This window comes from Hyperolius riggenbachi, chromosome 10 (genome assembly GCF_040937935.1).
Source record: "Hyperolius riggenbachi isolate aHypRig1 chromosome 10, aHypRig1.pri, whole genome shotgun sequence".
In the NCBI taxonomy this organism is placed as follows: Eukaryota; Metazoa; Chordata; class Amphibia; order Anura; family Hyperoliidae; genus Hyperolius; species Hyperolius riggenbachi.
Window position 1 is genome coordinate 190,881,478 of NC_090655.1, and position 25,466 is coordinate 190,906,943.

At 43.0% G+C, this 25,466-nt stretch overlaps 1 protein-coding gene across 1 annotated transcript in view; it reads left to right on the forward strand.

The window, feature by feature from the left end:
• ANXA11 (annexin A11) overlaps positions 1 to 25,466 on the forward strand; it is an 85,391-nt gene that overhangs the window by 49,188 nt on the left and 10,737 nt on the right. Inside the window, exons 3-12 of the mRNA XM_068255461.1 lie at positions 2,548 to 2,639; positions 4,867 to 5,361; positions 8,098 to 8,182; positions 11,044 to 11,138; positions 13,250 to 13,363; positions 13,449 to 13,539; positions 15,471 to 15,550; positions 17,089 to 17,145; positions 17,761 to 17,854; positions 24,459 to 24,554. Coding sequence (XP_068111562.1) covers positions 2,548 to 2,639; positions 4,867 to 5,361; positions 8,098 to 8,182; positions 11,044 to 11,138; positions 13,250 to 13,363; positions 13,449 to 13,539; positions 15,471 to 15,550; positions 17,089 to 17,145; positions 17,761 to 17,854; positions 24,459 to 24,554 — 1,299 coding nt within the window. The remainder of the gene's footprint in view (positions 1 to 2,547; positions 2,640 to 4,866; positions 5,362 to 8,097; positions 8,183 to 11,043; positions 11,139 to 13,249; positions 13,364 to 13,448; positions 13,540 to 15,470; positions 15,551 to 17,088; positions 17,146 to 17,760; positions 17,855 to 24,458; positions 24,555 to 25,466) is intronic.

Here is a 25,466-nt window from a genome sequence, read left to right on the forward strand (position 1 = left end):
CTTAGACTAGGCCAGTTCATATGATACCAAACTTGGGCATGTTTGCATGCCCGGTTAAAAAACGGTGGAATCCCCCGAGTTCTGGTTATGCCAGTGGCCCCAATTTAATATCAAAATACTCACAAGATCCGGACCAGCAGAATGATATAAATTTCACATTTCTCACCTGAACGGTATTGCTTAAACATGCTCAAAATCCTAAACTCCATGCTTTCTTATTCTGTCTATATGGCTCCGGCCAGTCTGGGGGGAAAGCAGGTTTTGAATAGTCCACTGCTGGGATTAGCTTCCTGAACACAAGGGTTTATTCCTGCTCATTAGCATATCAAAAGAGCCATCCTGCAGTTAAGCTGATGCTATCTCTCTCTGCTGAGAAAAGACTGCAGATGCTCCTACACAATCAATCCAGATATAGCACGTCACTGGCAATCTGTGCAATAAACCGATTGCGTTTGCATTCTCGTTTCTCACGGCTGTTCCGTGACAGTAAGCCCTAGCTGAAATTTCGAGCATGCTTGAAATATAAGCCCTACCCTGAGAGTAAGCCCTAGCGACAGTTACTGTAGGGAAGAAAATTAAAAGTACCACAACTTATTATTGTGTACTGTATACAGTCTTTTCCGTCCCCCATCTCTTCCTGGTGCCCCTGTGATTTCCTCTGTCCCCCATTGCCCATCCCCTTTGCCACTCTCTCCCTGTGTCGTCCAATGTCTCCCAGCTTTATGCCAGTGTCCTTAGTGCAGCTTTAGGCAACTTGTGATTCTGTTGGAGCTGATGGTCTCAAGGGCAGGACCAGGACTCCATCATCCATCAAAAAAAAACAAAAAAAAACCACATATATAAATAATTGAATACTTGCTCTACATACATAACATATATTGCAATGTCCACGTTTTTAATTTCAGTGCGTTTTTATATAGTAAATAAAGAGGAAACGGTTTCAGGCATATTCCATTTTGGAATCCCTGTGTCTTATGCCAATCCTGATGTCATTTCCTCCTTTACTCTGGGAGGAGGGTGGCCAATGCAAACACAGACAGTCTTCAGACACTCCCTCCCAGCTCTGCAATAGAAAGTGCTTTGTCATTGTGTCTGCAGCATCTTAGCATGATACAAATTGGCCAATCAGAGAGGAACAGAGGTGTGGGAGGGAAAAAGGCTTCATACAATCAGGCTGCATTAGTTTAAGTCTGAGGGGAAAGTAAAGAAGCAAAAATAAAAACCCAGCATGCCCTGCAAATTCCTTTGTGCGGTAATGTACTAAATAAAGGCCAGGTACAGCCTTTTTATCAACAACAAAAGTAAGAGTGATTTTTTTTTTTTTTTTTTTAACACTTGGATTGCCTGTTAGCATCTTTATTACATGTTTACCAGATAAAAATAAATAATTGATTTTAGAATTTATGCCTGACAGTTATGCTTTAAATGTTACCTTTGTCTCCTGAATTATTTTCTAATTACACCCAGATCTTCATATTAAGCCATCACTGGCTAGAAAGCCATTTATTTTTATTTATTTTTTTTTGTATTGTTTTTTAAACCGGCATACAATTGATCTGCCACGTTGTACCACTTGGTCTTGATCCAGTTTCAGACTGCTGCTTATTCTTGCTTTATATCAATTGATACAGTAGAAAGACATGCAGTAGTCAATCCCCCATCGCTCTTCCTCCCCACCTGCTCAACGAAAAGTTTTTAAAGTTGCATCCAATCATGCTTCAGTTGAGACAATGATCATTTATCGATTATTTTGGGGTTAGTACGTCAGGATAGACTAGTGATCGCTTTAGCTCTAGTGCTAAATGTCATAATGGAGTGGGTTTTTTTTTTTTTTTTTTTTTTTTTAACATTAAATTTTCAGGCAGATATATGACAAAATACATGCTGCTTCATTATATACTTAAATGCTGTAATGCTAGGTACACACTATGAGATTTTTCTGGCAGATTATTTCCAAAATGTCCGATCTGTGATTTCTGATTGGACATGTTGAAAATAATAGATCTGACAGTAAATCTGCCAGAAAATCTTTTAGGCCTGGTGCACACCAAAAAACGCTAGCAGATCCGCAAAATGCTAGCAGATTTTGAAACGCTTTTTCTTCTTTTTCTGTAGCGTTTCAGCTAGCATTTTGCGGTTTTGTGAAGCGTTTTTGGTGTAGTAGATTTCATGTATTGTTACAGTAAAGCTGTTACTGAACAGCTACTGTAACAAAAAACGCATGGCAAACCGCTCTGAAGTTCCGTTTTTCAGAGCGGTTTGCGTTTTTCCTATACTTAACATTGAGGCAGAAACGCATCCGCAATCCAAAATCTGCAGCAGCCCGGGAGTATGCGTTTCTGCAAAATGCCTCCCGCTCTGGCATGCACCAGCCCATTGAAATACATTACCCTAGCGGATCCGCACCCGCAAGCGGATCGCAAACCGCAGCAGAACCGCTCTGGTGTGCAATAGGCCATAGTGTGTGCCTATCATAAGAATGCAGTTTTATTTTTTTAGGAAACTGAAATATGAAGCTGAATGAATTATTTTTCTGCTAATTTACAGGTAACAATCCTTGGGGTGCCCCCAGTAATCCTCCTCCTGCTGGGCTGAATATGGGAGGCTTCTCTGATCAATACAACCCTCAGCAGTACATGGTATGTGCTTACATACGTACAGATATATTATGTATTGACCTAGCAGTGACACCTTCCGCAGCACTTAACATATGTGATTGTCGCCTAGTCTTAAGCTGGCTATACACTAGGCCGATTACCCGCCGATCGACAGCAGATTTGATCACTGGGATCGAATCTGCTGTCCCATCGTTCACGCTAAACGCTAAATTTCAATCTATTTCGTCCAGAAATAAATCGGTCGCTCCGTGCGGAAAATTACCGTCGCTCGCCCGCGGGTAGGGAGCGCATTGCTAGCAGCGTACGATCGACGCAGGTATACATTACCTGAAGCTGGCTCCCGGCATCTTCTTCGCATCACCTCCCGGCTGGTATCTTCTCCGCATCACCTACGGCATCCGGCATAACTTCCTGTGTCCCTGCAGTGACAGCGGAAGTACAAATAGAGGGCGCTCTATTTGAACTTCCGCTGTCACTGGAGTGATAGAAAGTTATATGCGGATGCCGGATGTCGTGATGCAGAAGGTGATGCGGAGAAGATGCCAGTCGGGAGGTGATGTGGAGAAGATGGGACTTCAGGTAATGTATGTGGGGGTGGGGGGTGGGGGAAGGCGCCAGCGGCAGCTCAGCAGATGGTGAATCGGTTTCAGGCTGAAATTGATCCACAATCTGTTTGCAGTAAAAACAGCCATACGATCCGATCCCTCTCTGATCAGATTCGATCAGAGAGGGATCTATCTGTGGGTTGAATCTGATGGCAAATCAACCAGTGTATGGCTACCTTTACAGTCAGATAGGGCATTGATTGTATGTCTGTAGAGATTTTCTTTCAGATCTGTCTTGTTACATTTACAGTCTTGGCTTGCGTAGATGCATCCAATTTTGATTGCTCGGAGCCCAATGTACACAAGCTAGATTTTTGGCAGAGACAGTTGTCGGCTGTCTCGGTGGGTTTCATGTACCGTTTGTACACAGTTTTACTCTCAGGATCACAGTGAGGTTTCAGTTGTATGTTTGTATAGCCTGCAACTAATCATGTATATTGCATTCAACATTATTTTGTTTCCCAGTGGCAAGAGGTCTGCAGCTATTCCCACTCTATAGAAGAATTAATATGCATGCCTGGCTGAGCCAAAAATGCATATTTCTGTTGATTAATTTTCACAGTGGTTGTATTATCTTTGTACTTGACAGTTATGCTGGGAATACACGATATGTTTTTTTGGTCGATTTACCGTTCGATCGGCTTTCTATTCATTTTTCCGCTCGTTTTCCCGCTCCATTCTCATCTTTTCTTATCACTTTCCATTCACTTCTATCAGAAATCGAGCGGTAAAACGATCGGACATGTTGGACACTATTTATCGCACCATCTATCTGCTGAAAAACGCATGGTGTATTCCCAGCATAAGTTTGCTGTGCTGGTGCTTGTACAGTGATAGATGGGCACCAGATGTGGCTTGAAGAGCAGATAGATGAGATCAGATAGATAGTATCCTTCCACACACTAGGCATATATTTTTAATAGATTTGAGCATGAAATTTATTTTAAAAATCCATAGTTTTTATGTTTGTGGTGTTTGATGCAGTGCTGTGGGCTGTTGATCTGTCACTGATCAGTATGTTCCATACGGTGCAATGAAATATTCTGTTTTTTTTTTTTTTTTTTTTCACCTGCATGTGAGCTGCCATCTTACTTACGTTTTCAGGGCCCTTTCACACTGGTGCGGAGCATTGACGGCAAATTGCCGCTATGCTACCGCAGCCTAATGTAACCCAATGGGGAAAATCCATACTTCGCACGTTGCGGTACACTGCGCAGAAAGTGCAAAATGTAATGGTAGCGCAGAACTACGTTACCGTACGGGACACGTGGTGATCTGCTTTGGCCCGGAAGTCATGTTAGTCTATGCCGACGCAGGGTGTTTTAAAAAGTCTGTCACGGCGTGCATTTATACAATAAGCTTCCGTGCACTTCCACATACCCTAAGCAGGAAGTGACCGCAAGTGCGCATCACTTCCTGCTTGGAAGACTGCCAGACAGGGAACACGTGTACCAACGCAGTGTTCCCTGAAGGCCTGTTTTTGGCGGTGCGCCGGGCATGCCACACCGCAATGCTACCTCCAATTTGCAATGTGAAACCAGCCTTAGGTACCTACATAAAATGGCCATATTTCACCTCAGCATATTTTCAGAAGATGCACCTTTCTAGTTATGACCATAACGTAACCACCTTCCATTTATCAGGCAGGACCAGGCTTCCCACAAGCTGGATTTGGAGGAGTGAACCCACCACAGGCAGCATATCCTCCAGCATCAGGTGGTTTGTATCCATCTGTTCCAGGCAGTGGCTTTGGAGCGCCGCAACAGCCTCAAGCTCCTGATTATGGCATGTTCCCTGCTCAAGGTGGACAACAACCTGGGATGCCTGGATTTAATGCAGGATACCCAGGACAGCAACCAATGCCTGGGCAGCAACCAGGAGGGTTCCCTGGACAGCAAGCAGGAGGGTACCCTGGACAACAACCAGGAGCATACCCTGGCCAGCAACCTGGTGCGTTCCCTGGTCAGCAACCTGGAGCCTACCCGGGGCAGCAACCTGGAGGGTACCCTGGGCAGCAACCAGCAACATTCCCTGGACAGCAACCAGCACCAAGCTATCCTCAAGCTCCAGCAGTGAATCCGTCCATGCCACAATATCCATCTCAGCCATCTGGAACACCCAATATTCCTCCTCTAAAGGTAAACAGAATTTTTTTTTCTTATTGCTAACGATAAGACTGTCCAGTTTACTTACCTGCCATACACTACATGATTTTATTTAAATTTTTTTACTTGGTTTTGTTTTTTTTTAAATGTATTATATCTTTGATTTGATAAAGCTGTTTAATCAAATAATTGATTTGGACTGGCACATTCCTCATGCGCTGCTTTGTATATATTTTTGAACAAAGGAAATAAAATACAAATTTATTTTTTTTAAAGATAAACTGCTACTCAAAAGAAAGAAGTGTAATTTGTATGAGTCATGCATGAATGGGACAAGCAGGAGATCTAAGTCTTGAATAGTTTTGTAAAAAAAGAGAGCACCTGTGTGGTGCAATACCTTTAATTCAGTATGCAGGATCTGACTTGACAAAGACACACTGATGTGTAGAAACGCGTCGTCCTTATCACCCGGCACACGGAGCTTGCCTGGACTCCAGACCTACCAAGTACCCTTGTTGATGTCCTTCGCTGGCCATGGTCCACTTACGAGGAGTGGAACATTGAGCATGTGAGCTACGCTTGCAAACTTTTGCAATGTTGAACGTGCATTTCTTTTGCAGATTGCAAACTGAATTAAATCTGTTGTACCATAGAAGCGCTCTCTTCCATCTACTTTTTTCTGATACAGACAGTGCTGAGAGAGCTGCACTGGATGCTACCTTCCCTCCTATCATTGACTGGCAATGGAGGACTGATTCACTTTGGACATAATATCCTTTAGTCCTGGTTGTAACACAGAGCACGCATATATTTGTCTATTGAATAGTTATGGATTGCCTCAGTTGGTACATAGCTTTCAATGGAGATGGCTTCATTAACTTTTGAAATTCACTGGTAAAAAAACAGAAAATGACCACTACTGCTCTATTGGTTTACGATTTAACATGGACTTCTGTTGTATAGGGTATAGCTACTATTTTCTCTGTAGAATTTTGCACCTGCCACAATTGTGATTTTACTTGGCTTCTATTTGTATCTGTTTTTAAAGTTTTTATATAAAGTTTACATGACTGAATTAATATTTGTAAATATGTTTTAATTTATTTATTCTTGAAGAAGTTGTAAATGTTGTTTTGTTCTGAAAACTATGTAATATTGCATACCACTGTTAAAGCGGATCCGAGATGAAAAACTAACTATAACAAGTAACTTATCTATATATCTTATCTAAAGTTTAGATAGTTTACACAGCATTTCTGGCTGCATACAGCTTCAACAGTTAATGATTTATTCCTGTGATACAATGCGAGCAGCCATGTTATGTTTGTCATCATTACACAGGTAATCTGCAACTGCATCCCCACCCCTCAGCCTGTGAAAAATGTACTCCCCTGCCTCCATCTCCTCTTTGCCTCTGAAATCTCTGGCTAGTAACCTCCTCCTCCTGTCCAGACTGAGCTCCCATAAGCCCTTGCTAAATGGGTCTGAGTGCCTTGGCGTTTTGGAGAAGCTGTGGGCGAGGCTTGTTTAGTTTACAGGAAATTAGAGTATTGAAAAAAAAAATGTGGCTTGAGGAATGCCTTATAACCTAATATGAAAGCAATGAAAGTTCAGCTTGGATCCACTTTAAGCACAACTTTAATTCTGATTGGCCAATCGCTGACCAATTTCACCATCTCCATGTAGTGTGAGGGTTTACCTACACAATCTGCTCATAGTATTCAATACATGTTGACCCTACATGGAGGTGGTAAAATTGGTCAGTGTTTGGTCAGTCAGAATTTAAAGTGTGTACCAGGCTTTAGTTTTTGGTCAGAGTTTTATAGATCATGTCTGTTATCTTTTAACATTATTTACTCCTAAAGGTACATCCGATAGACTGTACACACGCCCGATTTGACATCCGAACGACGGGTCGTTTGGACAAATCTGACGTGTGTATGTACCTTATGACTTTGTGTTCTGCTGTAGTAAATCTGATAACTGCATGATCTAATGGTAGGTACACACAATGAGTTTTTTCTGGCAGATTGTTAGAATAATCGATCTGACAGTAAATCTGCCAGAAAATCTCATCATGTGTACCAGGCATTACGCTGAATACCCACAGAAAGACAGATTGTGTAATGCTGGCCATAGACAGTACGTTTCTTATCAATCGAGTCGCTGATGGCTTGATTGATAATATCCGACGTGTCCGATCACCGCGGCGGATCGATTCTGTGCTTGATCGCGCGAAAAAGCAGGGACGCGCCAGCATCGAGCCAGCGGCTCAATTCCGGCGCATAAACGTACCGTCTATGCCTAGCATAACTCCGCTGGCGCATGATTGTTCCACAATCTATCTTTTAATATTGGATATTGGAAGTGGCGTGTGTAAAGCCTCATCTCATGGTACAATTTTCCGTCAGATCGGATCTATTAGATCACTTCCAACCGGTCCAATCAGATTGCGATAGATTTTGGGTACTTATCAAAGCAAAATCTATCTAATAGATCCATCTATCTGATGGAAAATCGTACCCTGTAGATGAGGCTTAACATTGGGAAGCATACGATCATTCAAATTAAGCAATTTCACCCTCCCAGCCAATAACTTTATAATAATTTTTAAATACATATTTTTAATAACTCGAACGATCGTTCTATAACCAATTTTCATTAAACAATAGTTAACGCAATGTTGCACAAAACTAATGATCATTGAGCAATACCTTTCATTAAATCTTGCCCTTTACAATGACCTTTACAATGCTGTGCTTTCTTCAGGTTTGCAGGGGCACCATTACTGATGCTCCAAACTTTGACCCACTCAGAGATGCAGAGGTGCTGAGAAAGGCCATGAAAGGGTTTGGTAAGACTATAACATGGGCTATAATCTACTAGCAAAATATGCCTACTTGTTTAATAATGTGTAGGAAATAAAGTGAAGTCTGTCTGTCTGTCTGTCTGTCTGTCTGTCTGTCTGTCTGTCTGTCTGTCTCTGTCTCTGTCTCTGTCTCTGTCTGTCTCTCTGTCTCTCTGTCTCTCTGTCTCTCTGTCTCTCTGTCTCTCTGTCTCTCTGTCTCTCTGTCTCTCTGTCTCTCTGTCTCTCTGTCTCTCTGTCTCTCTGTCTCTCTGTCTGGTGGCGGGGGAGGTGTCTGTCTGTGTGGTGTGGCGGGGGAGGTGTCTGTCTGTGTGGTGTGGCGGGGGAGGTGTGTGAGAGAGTGTGTGTGGGTGGGGTGGCGGGGGAGGATAAGAAAGTACTACTTTTTTTTTTTTTTTTTTTTTTTTTTATATATACAATTTGCATGTTTTAAATTTTAGCTTTTTAGTTTCTCGTTGAGCTGCAAATTACTGAAATAGTTATGTTTCAACATTTTTAACTAAGATCCTTCATTTTCAATATCTCACTATTGGATAGTGTGGAAAAACCTTTCATCATGGGCAGACAAGTTTTTGAGAAGTGCAGATCTGTTTTAGAAGACATCAGAGATTACAGTGGGCTAACATGTCCAAGTTGAAGTACTTGTCCAGGTGTCCAGTAATGCTAGGTACACATCATACAATTTTCTGGCAGATTTATCTGCCAAATCGATTATTTACAATGTGTTTGATCTGAATTTCGATCGTTTTTTGTTTTTGTTTTTTCTCTTTTTATTATAGATTTTTACTGAACAAAAATTAATTGAAAAACTATAAAAAAAAAAAAAAAAAAAAATCGACCTGGCAGGTAAATCTGCCAGAAAATCGTATGATGTGTATGTGTGTGTACCTAGCATAAAGGTGGCCATACACTGGTCGATTTGCCATTAGATTCGACCAAAAGATAGATCCCTCCCTGATCGAATCTGATCAGAGAGGGATCGTATGGCCACCTTTACTGCAAACAGATTGTGAATCGATTTCAGCCTGAAACCGATCACAATCTGTTGAGCTGCCGCTGCTGCCCCCCCCCCGCATACATTACCTGCTCCGCCGGCGCGAGTCCCCTGGTCCACCGCTGTCTTCTCCTCCTGGTCCCGGCATCTTCTCCACATCGGCTCCCGGCTGGCATCCGCGTATAACTTTGTCACTCCAGTGACAGCGGAAGTTCAAATAGAGCGCCCTCTATTTGTACTTCCGCTGTCACTGCAGTGACACAGGAAGTTATGTCGGATGTCGGGATGCGGAAGCTGATGCGGAGAAGATGCCGGGACCAGGCGGAGAAGACAGTGGTGGACCAGGGGACTCGTGCCGGCGGAGCAGGTAATGTATACCCGCTGTATTGCGTCGGTCGTCGGGCATTCGAACGCCGCTATCGACGCACTCCCGACCCGCATGGATGGAATGACAGGAGACGAGGGGAATGATGGATTTCAGACGGAAGTCCATCGTTCTGTCAGCGGTGTGCACAGCGATTTCACGGCCGTTTCGATCACTGTGATCGAAACGGCCGTATTTCGGCGGGAAAATGGTTAGGTGTATGGGCCCCTTAAGACTGAGGTGTGATCGGTTTACAAAGGCCCTGATTCAATAACCTGCGGCAAGATTGCTATGCGCAGGGCCATTGGGCCTCCAACATTTTCCACTTGGTTATCTCGTATTTACCTGGTGGTGTTGCTTTAACCATTTTGGAGAGTGACCATCCCTAGGAACCTAATGTACCGAATTGCTGACCACTGTTTTTCTGAAATGATTGGTATTCTCTTTCAAGTCGTCCTTAGAGGTTATTATAAATTGAGAGCTTTTTAAAAGTATACAGTGGGATGTGAAAGTTTGGGCAACCTTTTTTAATCTTCATGATTTTTCTGTATAAATCGTTAGTTTTTACGATAAAAAATGTCAGTTAAATATATCATGTAGGAGACATACACAGTGATATTTAAGAAATGACGTTTATTGGATTTACAGAAAGTGTGCAATAATTGTTTAACCTCCTTAGCGGCATACCGCCGGCTGTCCCCAGGGGTCCCCCAGTATAACTTTAACTTATTCCATGACTGTAATAGCTTCAGCTAGAACTAGGCTAGCTCGTAGTGGTGGCCGGCATCTCCCCGATTACTGTTGATTCCCCCCCCCCCCCCCCATCGCCCGCTAATTGCATTACCGCTCCTGGATCCAGCGATCGTGCAGCCTCCCTGCACATCTCCGGTCCTCTCTATGGGGAGGATCGGGTCTGCACATGACGTTGCCGACGTCATGACATCATGTTTGATCCTCCCCATAGAGAAGAGCGGAGCTGTCCGGCAGGGCTGTGGAGTCGGAGCAATTTTGGGTGCCTGGAGTCGGAGTCAGGAAAAAATGCACCGACTCCTAATGAATTTAAACTGTAATTAAAATAGAAATTATAATAAAATGTTCTATTTCTCAATAATCATAAATTTATATATACAGTCATAGCTGTGCTTAGTCCACAAAAATGAAATAAACCAAAGTTAGTTACTTGTGCTGCTTCAATAAAGCAATCCCCGTATTTTTAAAGTCAGATATACATATCTGATTGTGACTGTACAGTATATATGATGTGTACACAGGAATCTCTTATATATACTAAATAACATCTATGCTGTAAGAATAAAGCCTGATGTGTAGCTATGTCACTAATAGAGATGGTCAATGAGATGGAAATAATTCTGCGTTGATGCTGATTTATGCACTCTTTGCTCATGAAATCAAATAATTTGATATGTTGGTAAAATTTGGATTCACACTGGAGATTGTTACTGATGTTCAATATGAATCTTTAATCGTTAGGAACGGATGAAAAGGCAATCATTGAATGCCTGGGAAGTCGGTCAAACAAACAGAGGCTTCAGATCAGCTTATCCTTCAAAACCGCCTACGGAAAGGTAATTTTACTACATCTGCAGTATTCACACACTTTCTGCACGCTTGTGCAGGCAGGGAACACACTTGTCTTTCAGTTTTCTGCGCGCATTTTTCTGCACAAGAAGTGTGAATCAAAGTGCAGTTTAATCATGGACAGCCAGACCCTCTGCAGAATCACAGCGTAATCATGGACAGGCAGAGGGTTTTGCTGTCCATGTGTATACTGCAGAGTGTCTGCCTGTCAATGATTACACTGTGATTCTGCAGACACTACAGAATTGCAGTGCAATATAAGCATGGACAGCCGGACACTCTGCAGAATTACAGTGCAGTGTAATCATACACAGCCAGACACTCTGCAGAATCACAGTGTAGTGTAATCATGCACACCTCTAGGGGGTACTTACCTCTGGAGGGGGAAGCCTCTGGATCCGATTGAGGCTTCCCCCGTCCTCCAGCCCACGGTGGTCTCTCTAGGCCCCTCCGAAACTACAGCCGACAAATTGTCAGGCTGTGGCACAAGCACAGTAGCGCCTGCAATATTTACCTTCCCCAGCACAGGCGCAATAGCGGCTCACAGCTCGGATCAGGCAGAAATGGGCGATCCCAGTCTGGTCCACTCTACTGCACAGGCGACTTGCGCCTGCGCAATAATGCAGACCCGACTTGGATCGGCTAGATCGGCCTGATCCGAGCCGCTGCTGCGCCTGCGCTGGAGCTGGGGAAGGTAAATATTTACATGGCCGCCATTCGGAGCAGCCTAGAGAGACTACCGTGGGATGGAGGAGGCTGGGGGAAGCCCATATCGGATCCAGAGGCTTCCCCCTCTCGAGTTAAGTACCCCCTAGGGGCCCCTTTTTTTCAGTTCAGGTTCTCTTTTAGTGACTTTAAAGGAGGGATGATCGTCAGTGCTAGTATCTTGGGTGTTTAGAGAGTGGCAGTTAAGAAGAAAAAATTCAAGCGATAAGGACTATTCTGGTCAAAACAGGCTGATGAACGAGAGGGGTAATAGGCGATAAGCATGCATAGTTGCAGCAATAGAAGGGCAACAACACAGCAAATTACAGCTGAATTCAATGCAGGTGCATCACAAATCCTATCCCAATGCACAAAAAGACATTGTAACTTTGCAAAGGATGAGCTTAAAGCGGAACTGTAAAGTTATTTTAGACACATAGTTTCACTTACTTGGGGCTTCCCTAAGCCCCCAGCAGCCGCCCTGTCCTGCCTGAGCCGCCGTTCTCCCGCCGCCAGCTCCGTTCCGTAGACTTCTAAGTCGACGCCAGCGCAGCTCTGCCACGTGCATCTTTTCATCGCGTTCCCCTTTGCAATAGCGGGGACGCGATGAAAAGATACACGTGGCAGGGCTGCGCTGGCGTCGACTTAGAAGTCTACGGCACGGAATGGAGCTGGCGGCGGGAGAATGGCGGCTCGGGCAGGACCGGCGTGGGACAGGGCGACTGCTGGGGGCTTAGGGAAGCCCCAGGTAAGTGAAACTATGTGTCTAAAATAACTTTACAGTTTCGCTTTAAGCAGCATCACAGAAAAATAGGAAGAGACACTTGTTGTGGGCCCTTGACACCGTGCTCGGTCAGTTTTAAATTGATTTGAGGAACAATAATCAGAGTTTAACCTGCTTCTATGGTCAGCTAAGTCCCCTTACCTATTGAGCATTTGTGGGATGAAGTCAGAAGATCACTTCAAAGCTTGGAAAAGCCACCATCCAATCTGACCCAACTTAGAGCTGCCATTATGTCAGCACAGGCCAACATTTCTCAGCAACAGTATCCACATCTTGAATCCATGCCAACAATATCGGCTGTGATCGCAGCTAAAGCTGTACCAACTTGTTATTAGAGGGGGTCTCTAATTTTTTGGCCACTCAGTTAATTAATAATTTGTGTTAAAAGGCTTATGTGAAAGCTGCAAAGGGCAGCTTTAAGGGCATGCAGTATACCTAACTGGCATTGCAAGGAAAATAAACCAATAACCTGGGCTATTGCTGTCTGCATCAGCATTTTTGCTTTGAGCTACGATACACAAAATTGCCATATTCTGGCTCATCTGGCTAATTGAGGTTAGCAGTACATGTGTGGAGGTGTTTGACTTCTTTTCTACCTTGTTCCAACAGGACTTAATAAAAGACTTGAAGTCTGAGCTTTCAGGAAACTTCGAGAAAACAATCCTAGCGATGTTGAAGGAGCCACGATTATATGATGCATATGAAATTAATGAGGCAATTAAAGTGAGTGCTATCCTCTTTTTGGAAGTGGGTGGTATTCTGTGCATAAAAACTGGTCATTTATTTCTTATTTTGTTCTTTTGCCAAGGGTGCTGGTACAGATGAGGCATGTCTAATTGAGATACTCTCATCCAGGACAAATCAACAGATACAGGAAATCAACAGAGTTTATAAAACAGGTGAGTTAAAAGTACTTCTAAATATAGTAATATGACATGTATGTGCAGCAGAGTTCCCTGCTTTCTAGTAGTCTTTACTGAAACTGTGGCTTTAAACTTCATGGGTTCATTCTAAGATCTGCAGATTCTTGGCTTCATATGACTTCAGTGTAACTATGGATGTGTGTTTAAAGAATTTGCATTTTTATTTATTTTTATTTTGTCTGAATGTAATGGATTCATTTCGGTCTAAAATATTGTATCACCTCTGTTACCAACTTTGCTAGTGAATTCAGGACTTGCCATACTTTTTGATGTCCATAAAATTTAGCTAATATACGGTATATGGAAATGTCATGCCGAAACATTATGTACCTCCTGATGTACAAATCTATATAAGCTGTGTTTTTGAACGTCTTATTTCTGCGAGTGCACATCGAGAGGCACTGGTCTCAAGCACCCATTATGTAACAGGCTTCCGGACTAGTCCTATATAATAAAACCTAACCTGTCCCTGCGTCCATGGGTTTTTTGCTACTGCGCATGTGCGCCGCATGGACAGACGTTGGGCCAAGAGGACAGGGCCAGAAGGGGCGAGTGCGCAGCGCGCACGGGGGATTACTGACAGACCTAGCCCGTTTTTAACCACTTGCCGACCGCGTCACACGATCGAAGAGGGTAGGAGGATGCCGCTGCACAGCGGCTGTCATGTAGCTAGCGCTAGGCTAGCTACATAATTTAAAAAAAATAAATAAATAAAAACTAGTGCTACGCTGCCCCCTGACGGTTTTAATTGACCGCCAGGGAGGTTAATGATTCTCTCAGACTTAGTTCACAATATATGCAGAAAACGACTTTTTTTCCGCATACAGGTCTTGATTTACTAACCTGGCAGGCAGTGAAAAGCAATGTTACCAGCCTAATTTGCCTGGCCTACGTTACCCAAGTCAGAATCAGTTCCTATTCGTACACCACTGTGTACAGAAATAAAGGGCATGACATTTTGGAAGTCAAACTTAACTAGTTGCCGATTGCGCCACGCCGATGGGCGTGGCCACGGCGGCAGCCCCAGGACAGCCTAACGCCGATTGGCGTAAAGTCCTGGGGCTTGCATTTGCGCAGGCGAAACCGCCGCTTAATTGTATTGTACAGTGCTGCGATATGCAGCAGCGCTGTACTGGGGACAGCCGTGTGACACTGCTGTCCCCCTGGAGGAGAAGAGAGCGATCGGCTCTCATAGGCTGAAGCCTATGACAGCCGATCGCCGTTATTGGCTGCCTGGGGGGTGGGAGGGACGGAGGGAATCAAATATGTAAAAATATACACTAATTTAATAAAAAAATTATAACATAAATATTTATATAAAAAAAAGAAACACTGCAGGGGCGACCAGACCCCACCAATAGAGAGCTCTTTTGGTGGGGACAACGCTGCTAACAGTAATAGCGTTGTTCCAGATCAGCGATCCCCGGCCAATCAGCGGCCGGGGATCGCTGTCACATGACAGGCAGGAGCCTGTTAGAGGCTGCACAGGACAGATCCGTTCCTGTGCAGCCTCGGATCTCCGGGGAAGGGAGGGAGGGAGGGAGGAGAGGGAGAGGGGGGAATCCTGCGGTGGAGAGGGCTTTGAGGTGCCCCCCCGCCAGCCACACGCAGGCAGGAGCGATCAGACCCCCCCAGCACATCATCCCCCTAGTGGGGAAAGAAGGGGGGCGATCTGGTCGCTCTGCCTGGTGTTTGATCTGTGCTGGGGGCTGTAGAGCCCACCCAGCACAGATCAGCAAAATCAGCACTGGTCCTTAAGGGGGGGGGGGGGTAAAGGCTGGGTCATCAAGTGGTTAAATTGCACACAGAAATATATTGTAATTCAGTGCATTATGTGTTTTTATGAGGGCAGTTACTTGCAGCAGGAATATATAACTGGTAACTTACTGTTACTTTTTCTTTTCCAGAGTTCAAGAAGACCCTTGAGCAAGCATTGAAGAGTGACACATCTGGCCACTTCCAGAGACTGCTAGTGTCATTGGCTCAGGTAATACCACACTCTATATTGCGATGTAACTTTACCCTTTTCTTGTTTTGCCCCTCATTGAAATGATGCACCTGTTTGCCTTTGCCTGAAGTCTTTACGTGCACACCTGACAAGATGATTGAGAGAGAGACATTGAGAGCCCCAAATAGTGTAGCATGTTGATTCAGTCAAGTCTATACAAAAGGAATATATGTGATTATACTTCAAAAATTAGGTTACCATTGGCAACCATTATGATGGCAAGTGAGGAGATTAGACACAACCCCACTTGGTTTAAGATTGTCACTCTCCGTTAAAAAGAGGGTAGTACCCCCTCCACCTGGGATGGACTTATACACAGCATACAGAACAGAGGCGCCAGTTCAGGATAAATTAGTTAACCCCCTCTGTCTGATTCTTTCCAGATTTTAGGGTCTGAAAGCGATGCAATTTTTTTGCAGGCTTTTATACTCTAAAACCGAGTAAAAGTCATGCTGCTAGAGAGCCTGCAGCAGCTCCAGCACTTACCTCCGTGGGATCCAGCGCTGCAGTTCTCCTTCTGTCCTCTGGGTGGCACTGTAACCCTGTAGTGAAATCGCTATCGCCATGGCGACAGATGGTGATCTCACCTGAGAGATACAGAGACTCCAAGGACAGGAATGAGAATGGGCTGCCAGCATCTGGATCTCCCTGGAGGTGAGGGAAAACACCCGCTGCGGGCTATGCTCTGCACAAGGCTCCCGGCTGCTACCAAGAGTCATGCTCTGGGTTACCGCTTCTGGCTTGTTTTTTCTACGCCGAGATAACTGTGATAACCGCCAAGGAGGTTAAAAACAGTTTAAAATAGAAAGGTAGTGGTGGACTTTCCTCCCGCAAGTAGACACCACAGTGTGTATCCACTGAAAATGATTCTTTATTCAAAATACTCTTTATGCAAGTAACATAGCAAAAAACATAAATCTGTGGAGTGTGGAGTATTCTGAATAAAGAATCTTTTCAGTGAATATACATGTCTACTTGGGAGGAGGCAAGTCCACCACTACCTCCCTGTATTAGTTCAAATGTGCTTTATTTCGATAATGGGTTCTAAATTTTTGTCCATGAAGGGTAAAACTGACCATACTTGCTACACTCGGTGCATGCAGTGTAAATGCCCATACTGCTGACAGTGGGGAAGGGTTGCACCCTGCCTGCTTACCTCTTTTAGACTTTATCTTTTAGGATAAGTAGATGACTGACATTTTCCAGCCTTTTCGCTCTGATACAGAGACAGTCTTCTGTTTCTTTGTCCCATACATTTGGGGACTGCAGTAAAATCACTTGTATTTTTCAACAGTGGCCTTAATTCACAAATGAAGGCTATTCTCACTCATTTGCTCACTTACCTGGTCAGGTCGGCCTGCATTTCAAGAAGGACATTTTCTTGAACTTATTTGATAACTGAAGCAAACACAAACAGGAATGGCATTCCTCTCCTGAAATAGTGTCTGTGTCTTTTCATGTATTGACTCAGGAGGCTGGTATAATTTCAGAACTTGCTTATTGTGTCCTCTGTGCAGGGAAACCGAGATGAGGGCACCAATGTGGACATGTCCCTGGTCCAGCGAGATGTACAGGTGAGCCTTATTCACACAGCATGAGCAATATCCCGTTACAACATTAATGTGTCAGTGAAAACTCTGCAGCTTTATTGGCAGCATACAGATCTGTAAGTACATTTCCCTGGTGTTACATCATAGGATGGTATGTTAACATATACGGTAAATGACCTGTGCATCATAAGCACTGAAAAGTAGCCCTGAAGAAAGTTTACCTTTGAGCCATGCTTCTTTCTTGTACTGTGAACAGCTAAATGCAGAAAAGGACTATATATATATATATATATATATATATATATATATATATATATATATATATATATATATATATGTACATTCAGAGCAACAATAATTCCTTTGAGGAACTGGCGGTCGTATGTTCCCTTACACCCTCTATAACTTTCTTTTATTGCACATAATTACACATCACAGTGGTATAGATGTGGTGATGGTAAATCTAGACTTCTGTATTTCAAACCTTTCTACCATCTTATACATTGTGGCACTTGGAGTCAGTAAAGGTGCACTTTTTAACATTGACCTTTAGTTTGGTATAATGCCTGAGTATTAATGCTGTAGAGAGAAAATGACGTACGTACATACAGGTTATTAATGCATTGGCGGTGTGTTTAGGAGCTGTATGCAGCGGGAGAGAGTCGCCTGGGGACTGATGAGTCCAAGTTTAATGCAATCCTTTGTACACGCAGCAGAGCCCATCTGAATGCAGGTAAGAAGTAACTACTGTGTCAGGAAATACAAAGTACCACTATTCTCACTTATTAAACGAGCCGGAGCTAGAGCATCACAAGGTTATTTTAGGTGGCGGTATATGCAGCACAGGACACTAGATCAGCCAGTTGAATGCTCCAGTAGACAATACAGCTGTATTATTAGAATTTATCTTTGGATGTGAAGAATGAAATATGGTTGCACATCTTTTTAGTGTAAATTAAAACTTGGTAAACTTGTCCGTGTTCATAAATTATGTAATTTTGTCTGTGAAGATTAACTTCTCTCAGCAGCTGCAATACTTCCCATCTTCCTAGCATCACCCACTGTACATTTTAATGCTGACAATACAGACCTATGTGGACACTGGTGGATGGAATAACTGCTGGTGGTCGGACAACTGACCTGAGAGGGATATGGAGGCTGCCATATTCATTTCCTTTTAAACAGTACCAGATGCCTGGCTTTCTGTTGATCTTTCGTGCATCAGTAGTGTCTGAACCGCCCACCTGAAACAAGCATGTGGCAAATGCAGTAAAACTTGAGTGAAACATCCTATCTGCAGGTTTGTTCAGGATTTATGGCTTAAAGTAGCCATACATCTAGTGATTTTTGGCGGCCGATTGATCAAGAGACATATATCTCCCTGATCGAATCTGCTGGCTGCCATAAGCCACAGGCCTATTCCTAATCTATTTCAGTATGACATCTTGTGGGAATCGTGCTTGTGATACCACCGCCCTGCTAACCAATGCAGGTTGCCTGGCTGTCCTGCTGATCAACAGCCTCTAATACTTTTAGCTATGAACCCTGAACAAGCATGCACATCAGGTGCGTTGACTGAATTCTGACTGGGTTACCCACATATGTTGTTAGTTTTTGACAGAGCAGCCAATTTGTAAACAAAGGATTATAACACTTTGTCTGCTTTTATGAAAGCAGAAAGTAGAAACACTGCAGATTTAGGCTGGTTTCACAGTGGGACGTTAAAGTCCCACGTTACAGCAGCCAGTAACGCAGCCTAACTCACAGCACTGTAAAATCATTGAGCGGTTCACAGTGCCCACGTTGCGTTTTATATAGTAACGCAGCACGTTTAAATAAAGTGCTGCATGCTGTACGTTATACTGGGCTAAGCAGCGTTAGACTATTTGCACATGGTCAGTAATGTTGGAGGAGGAGGTCTCCCCTCCTCCTCTGCAGCTAGCCACATGGCTAATTTAATATTCACTGCACTGCAGAGACTCCTGGTAGGACTGTAGTGTTGTCCGGATCATGAACGAATCGTTCATTTGATCCGGGTCTTTTTTGTGAGTCGAATCATCCAGATCATCACAATGAAAGATTCGGTTCACAGTGGATGTCTGTCCAAAAGAAACAGGAACATACAGAATGTACAGTGCAGGGAAAGTCCTGTCCTGCTAGTCGTTTCACCCAGTCTGCTTCACTAGTAAAATGATTCAAATGATTCGGTTCAAAGATCCGGATCTTTTCAATGATCCGATTCAAATGATCCGAATCCTTAAAAAGATCCGAACTTCCTATCACTAACCTGGAGCTGCTGCTTTGAGAGCTGCATAACGCAGCTCAATCTGACGTCCAACTTCAACACCACCATACCCTGCGTTAGGTGTGTAAGTAGCCTTATAGCAGGATTTTATCAGCTGTAACAAAAATGTTTTTCTTTAAATGTTTTGCTGTTGCTCATCTTTTAGAGCAAAGAGGAAGTTCTGAGTTCAGGTCCGCTGTAAAAGGAATAAAAGGAGAACTGGAGGGAGAGGGATATGGAGGCGGCCATAATTTTTTTTCCCCCTTTTGAACAATACCAGTTGCCCGGCAGCTCTGCTGATCTATTTGGCCGCAGTAGCGTCTGAATAAGACCAGAAACGAGCATGCAGATAATCTTGTCAGATCTGACAATAATGTCAGAAACGCCTGATCTGCTGCATTCTTGATCAGGGTCTATGGCTTATGTTTTAGAGGCAGAGGATCAGCAGGGCTGCCAGGCAGCTGGTATTGCTTAAAAGGAAATCAATATGGCAACCTCCATATTCTTCTCGGTTCAATTGTCCTTTTAAATGTGGCATCCGACATCATCCTCTTGTGTCAGGTTCCTTTTAACTCACTAGATCTAAGCCCAGCTTGATGAGACCATTTTCAGGAATGAGCAGGAAGTATAAAAGTGCAATAGATGATACACACCCCATTGCTTTTTTTTTTACTTCCGGAGAAAGCAATAGTTATGACTTTTTTTTTTTTCTTTTCTTTGCTGAGCGTCTCGCATTTAGTTGGAATGTTTGTACAGGCAGGTCTGACTGCCATCGATCTGTAGCAGTGTCCTGTTGGTGCTTAAAAGCATACATGTACTTGTGTATAAAGGGAGGAGCTGAGACTTATGCTAGTCAGGGTGGGGCATTCAATGTCACAGCCATAGACTACAATTGATCTGTCCCCTGACTATGGAAGCCCTAATATTAGCAACTGGATTAGCAAACGAATAACTATACTTGCTACGCAAGTACAATAATGCTTTACAGTATGCTAGTCAACAGAGGTACAGACTAACCAGCAAGCTCATGGTGAACCAGAACTCCTAGGAGTGTGTAAGGGGCTACAATGGTCCAAACAGACCTCTTACTAAAATGCTATGAACAACAAGTTTTCTTTCTTACAACAAAGTATTTGCAATAACTCAGGATGGAGAAAGCTCCGAGATGTCTCCTAGTGCATCACTACTGAAATATGCAAATCAACCATTGTTGCCCATAGCATTTTAGTAAGAGGGCTTTTTGGACCATTGTAGCCCCTTACACCCGCTAATGAGTTCTGGTTCACCATGAGCTTGCTGGTTAGTCTGCACCTCTGGGTTTTTCAAGTCCTACTCCATAAAGCCACATTAATCCATGCCATGCACTGATGAAGATCAATCCGAAACAGTCTGTATGCATGTTGGATTATTATGGCTCTGTACAAATAACAAGCTGACACATCATTGCACTCCAGCGGTTCTGGAGGTGTCTAGTCAACAGAGAAATACTGTACAGCGGTTACCAATCCAGCCCTGCTGATCATTCAGATGATGAACATTACAGCCAAGCATGTAAAATTAATACTTTGAATCACTAACTTGCAACAATTTTATGAAAAAATGTAATTCAGTATACGGTATGTGTTCTATGCAGGAACAGTGTCATATCCATGGGATGAGTATTACAAATACTATCAAAGTTGTCAATTATCAGGTTTCAGATGGGCAGATTTATAAAGTGGTGATTAGCTTAAATTACCACTTTATTAAGCGCTCAGCAATTTTCAGCAATTATCAAGTTGTATAACACGCTTAATGCATAATCAACATTTGTACAAAGTTTAAATTAGACTGAGCAATACTTAACTTTATACAGTGTATCACTAGATGATATTCGCCACTTTCATCTTGGCACATGCCATAGGTCACAATTAGACTGTGGTGTTTGAAGCAAACACCCTGCTGAACACTTTGCTGCAGATTACCACTTTATAAAGTAGCTGTATGTAGCTGCAAAGAAATCCTATGGCTTTGTGCTGTTTCTTTTTCTAACATGAAAGTAATAGTGAAATGCAGGAGCTTTTTAGTCTGTTTTATAAAAGATCAATAGCCCATTCTCAGAGACGGCATCTGTAGTACATAACTGGACGTACACCAATTTCTCCTTGCAGCCACAACTAGATGCTATATGTTTATAGAGAGACAAGACGTGGGCACAGGAGTAAATGTGCAGACTGGCCTGATGTCCACCCTTGTAAAACATCTGACCTCTGAAGATGTGGTTTACCACCAAAAAAATGGCTTTAAAGTAGGGAGGGACATGTGCCTTTGGACCTTTCTAGTAAAGCGTAACTGTCAAAAATAATTGATTTTTATGCTTATCTGGTAAACAAGTAATGAGGGTGCTAACCAAGCAATCCAAAAGTTAAAAATCACTCTTATTTTTCTTCTCCATAAAAGATCATTTTCCAGTTTTCCTGGCTCTTATTTGTTACATCTGCCAAACAAAGGAAGTTGCAGGGCATGCTGGGTTTTCTTTTTTTCTTCTTTACTTTCCCCTCAGACATATCTAACGCAGCCTGATTGGCTGAAACCTCTTTTCCTCCTGTTTTCCCCTCCCACACCTCTGTTCGGTCTGCTGATTGGCTAATATTTCTCATGACGAGACAATGCACTTTCTAGTGCAGAGCTGGGTGGGAGTGTCTGACACTGGAGGAGGGTGGGCAACGATATAAAGACAGAGTAAGGGTGGAAATGATGGAAAACAATTTTCTTTGTGTTTTTTTTTTTCCCTCCTTATAGAAAAATCACTCAAATCAAAATGTGCACGTAAATATGTTATGTAAATAGAGCAAGTATTTATCTACCCAAGGAGAGGGAAGGCTCTGGGTCGTATAGAGCCTTCCCGCTCCTCTCCTGATCCCCTTGTTCCAGTGCTGGCTCGCCCGGTAGCAGTATTTGACTAAATTAGTCAAATACTGCTTTACCCGGCCAAAGGAGGCTTCAGAAGTCTTCAGGGAGCCAGAGTGCTCCTGAAGAAGGGCGGCCCTGTACTGCACCTGCGCAAGCATGCTCTCTAGCACGCTCACGTGTGTGCAGTTTGGAGCCGCACGTCTTTGGGAGGACACGGCTCTCGAAGACTTCCAAATACCCTTTCGGCGGGAGATTGAAACGGGGGGAGCCAGCACAGGATAGAGGGCACCGAGAGAGGAGACAGAAGGCTCTATACAACCCAGAGCCTTCCCTCTCCTTAGGTATTTGCTTCATTTTTTTAAAAATGCGGTTCCCATTCACTTTAAGCACTAGCGATTTTAAAAGCGTTTGCTAATGCAATGCTATGGGGGATTTTTACAAAATCCCATCGCTCCAGTGTGAACACACACATAGGATGACATTAGCAAGAACTTTTAAAATCACAAAGCGCTCTGAAAAGCTCTTGTAGTGTAGACATAGCCCTGAAATCCAGTCTGTACATTTACTCTTTTGTGCACGTCTTGCTTTTAGTCTGAATTGGATTTCAGTCATTGAGGTTGAAAAAGGGTGACAGTCCGAAGCAGTGCATTGTAGCTGCCATTCAGTTGTTATGCTTTGTATTGACTAACAAATTATCGTTGACTGATGGACGAAAACTCTTAAGTCTTCTTGCTATAGCGTTTTTTGACTTTGTTGGCTTTATTAATTTAATGAGAAATGGGAACGATTTATTGCATGGTTTTCTTGTTGAATTGTGCTGCCTGCCTGTCCCAGCATTATGAAATAGGAATACAGCTTATAGTAAAGGAGGCAGTGAAAATGGGTGAAAGCTACTGGTTAAAAGTTATGAAATGCAAATATGCCACTGCTTGCTGTGGAATTATTTCAGTAATCTGTCTGGAAATGTTCGGTAAAGTTTCTAATGTCCCTGGAAGCTGTCCAGAGGCGCAGCAGTGTACCAACATTTTTGCAGTGGTTTGAAAGCTGCCTTTACATATTTTCAGGTTTTTTTTTTAGCTTGTGTCCGCCTGATTGTTAATGTGTGATCCATTGTTTGTGTAAAAGGATTTAATGCCTTAAAGGTAACTTGTGCTAGAATGCCTGCAGTGTATGTACAGACGAAGGTAAATCATTTGCCTAATATCCTTAGGTCTGTAAATAAATCCCATTTACAGACACAGTGTTTCCCTAGTAAATATTTCTAGAAATACAGAAATGGTAGGCCCAAATCTGCAGGAAAATTCTACAGGTCAGAGAGTTTTCTATACTTTGCTGTTCATAGTGAAATGAAGGGTTTCGGACTAACAGGATCACTTATTAAAGGCCAACTCTAACCACAGATGTTCTTGTAGGCACTACAGAGGCAGATCTGGGATTTATGACCGTATAAGCTACTTGATTAGCTGATGTCAAATAACATTTAACACAAACCTGTGTGGGGAAAAAATATAATGGATACTTAGAGAAACTGTAACCAAGGATTGAACTTTATCCCAATCAATAGCCGATACTACCTTTCCCATGAGGAATATTCAACTTTTCTCTAATGGATCCATCAGGGGAGTTTGTATGGCTGATATTGTGGTGAAACCCCTCCCACAGTGTGATGTCAGGAGAGTTTGCTGTCTGTTAACTTAGTTGCATTGTGGAAAATAACAGCGGTTTCCAACTGCCAGGAAACCAGTGTCTCCCTCTATGTATATGCATCAAAAACCCTTTTAGCCTATTGCAATGTTCTTTTCTAAATGCTTCAGAATGTTTTACCAATTTCTTGAGCTCATTCCTACTGTACCCCCTTTCATTAGTAGGTCTTATTTCTTTCACCTTGCTGCCAACTTACCTATGTTGCCCATCTATAAACCTCTATAAACTCATTTATGATATTTGACAAATGAAAAATCCCTACTTCTTGTATTGGATATGATTTGTATTACTGTATTGATGTTTTCTGAAATGACATGAGTAAGATGTGTTTTTAGTAGTCTCCAATTCCAATCTTGACCCGAGAGGTTATAGTAATATAATTTACTGTACACAGGTTTAGAGGTTTATCGCATAGAATATCACATGTCATGTATGAGTTTATTATTTCTTGTCTTAGTTTTCTATGAATACATGAGAACATACAACCGGGACCTGGAGAAGAGTATCTGCCGTGAGATGTCTGGGGATCTGGAGAGTGGCATGCTTGCAGTGGGTAAGTGGCTTCCCTACTTTCACCCACATTCAGCTACTTAGTGCTTCCAGTAATGTTGCAGAACCTTGAGGCCCCTTTTACACTTGCCTTGCAACTGTGCATCACATTACCCTATTTTACCGCAGGGTAACACAATGACCATCCAAGGCAACTTATCGCGTAACATTGCGCCGGAAGTTCCCGATCGGCCGACGACCCACCGCAAAGTCAACGGTTTGTTACTGTTGGACTTCCGTGGTGACGCAGCGGAAGTCATAAGTCAATGGGCGATGCAGGGATTTTAAATATGTTGCCTGCGGCGGTGTGATTCGGAACTATGCAAATACGATCGGGAAACCCAGAATTCCCAGTGACTACTTCCTATCCAGCAAGGAGTAGGGCAAAGGGGGAGCAAGGGAGCGGCACCATGCCATATGACCATGTCGACGTACTCCTCCAGAGCGTCCTATGAATGCAGTTTTATGTGTTGAAATGGGGCGAAGCAACCCAATGGCCAGCTGTAACACTGCCCTAAGTGTGCAGTCCAGTCATCCCCAGTCTATTTATGAATTATTTTGCATAATTCCGTTTTATTTGCATATTCTAGTTTGCTTCCACATAGTTTTCTCTTCTTATTGCTTCTGGTAGTTTTATCTTCCGTGTTTACTGTTTGTTGTATGTTTTACACTAGTATTTCTTATCAAATAAGTCAGGTTTGTAGATATTAATGAGGTGTATATCTTTTGTTTGATTATTTATAAGCTTCCTGAAGATGCCTGGTAATTCTGTCATCACATTACCTCAGATCCATTTTGCAGTGTTGCAGTGACCTGTTCAGCAGCATTTATAAAGCCAGCACTTTACAAAAGCAATGAACATGGTGATCATTTACCGTGTGGTAATTTATATTTATAGTGTATCAGTGGGTGTGGT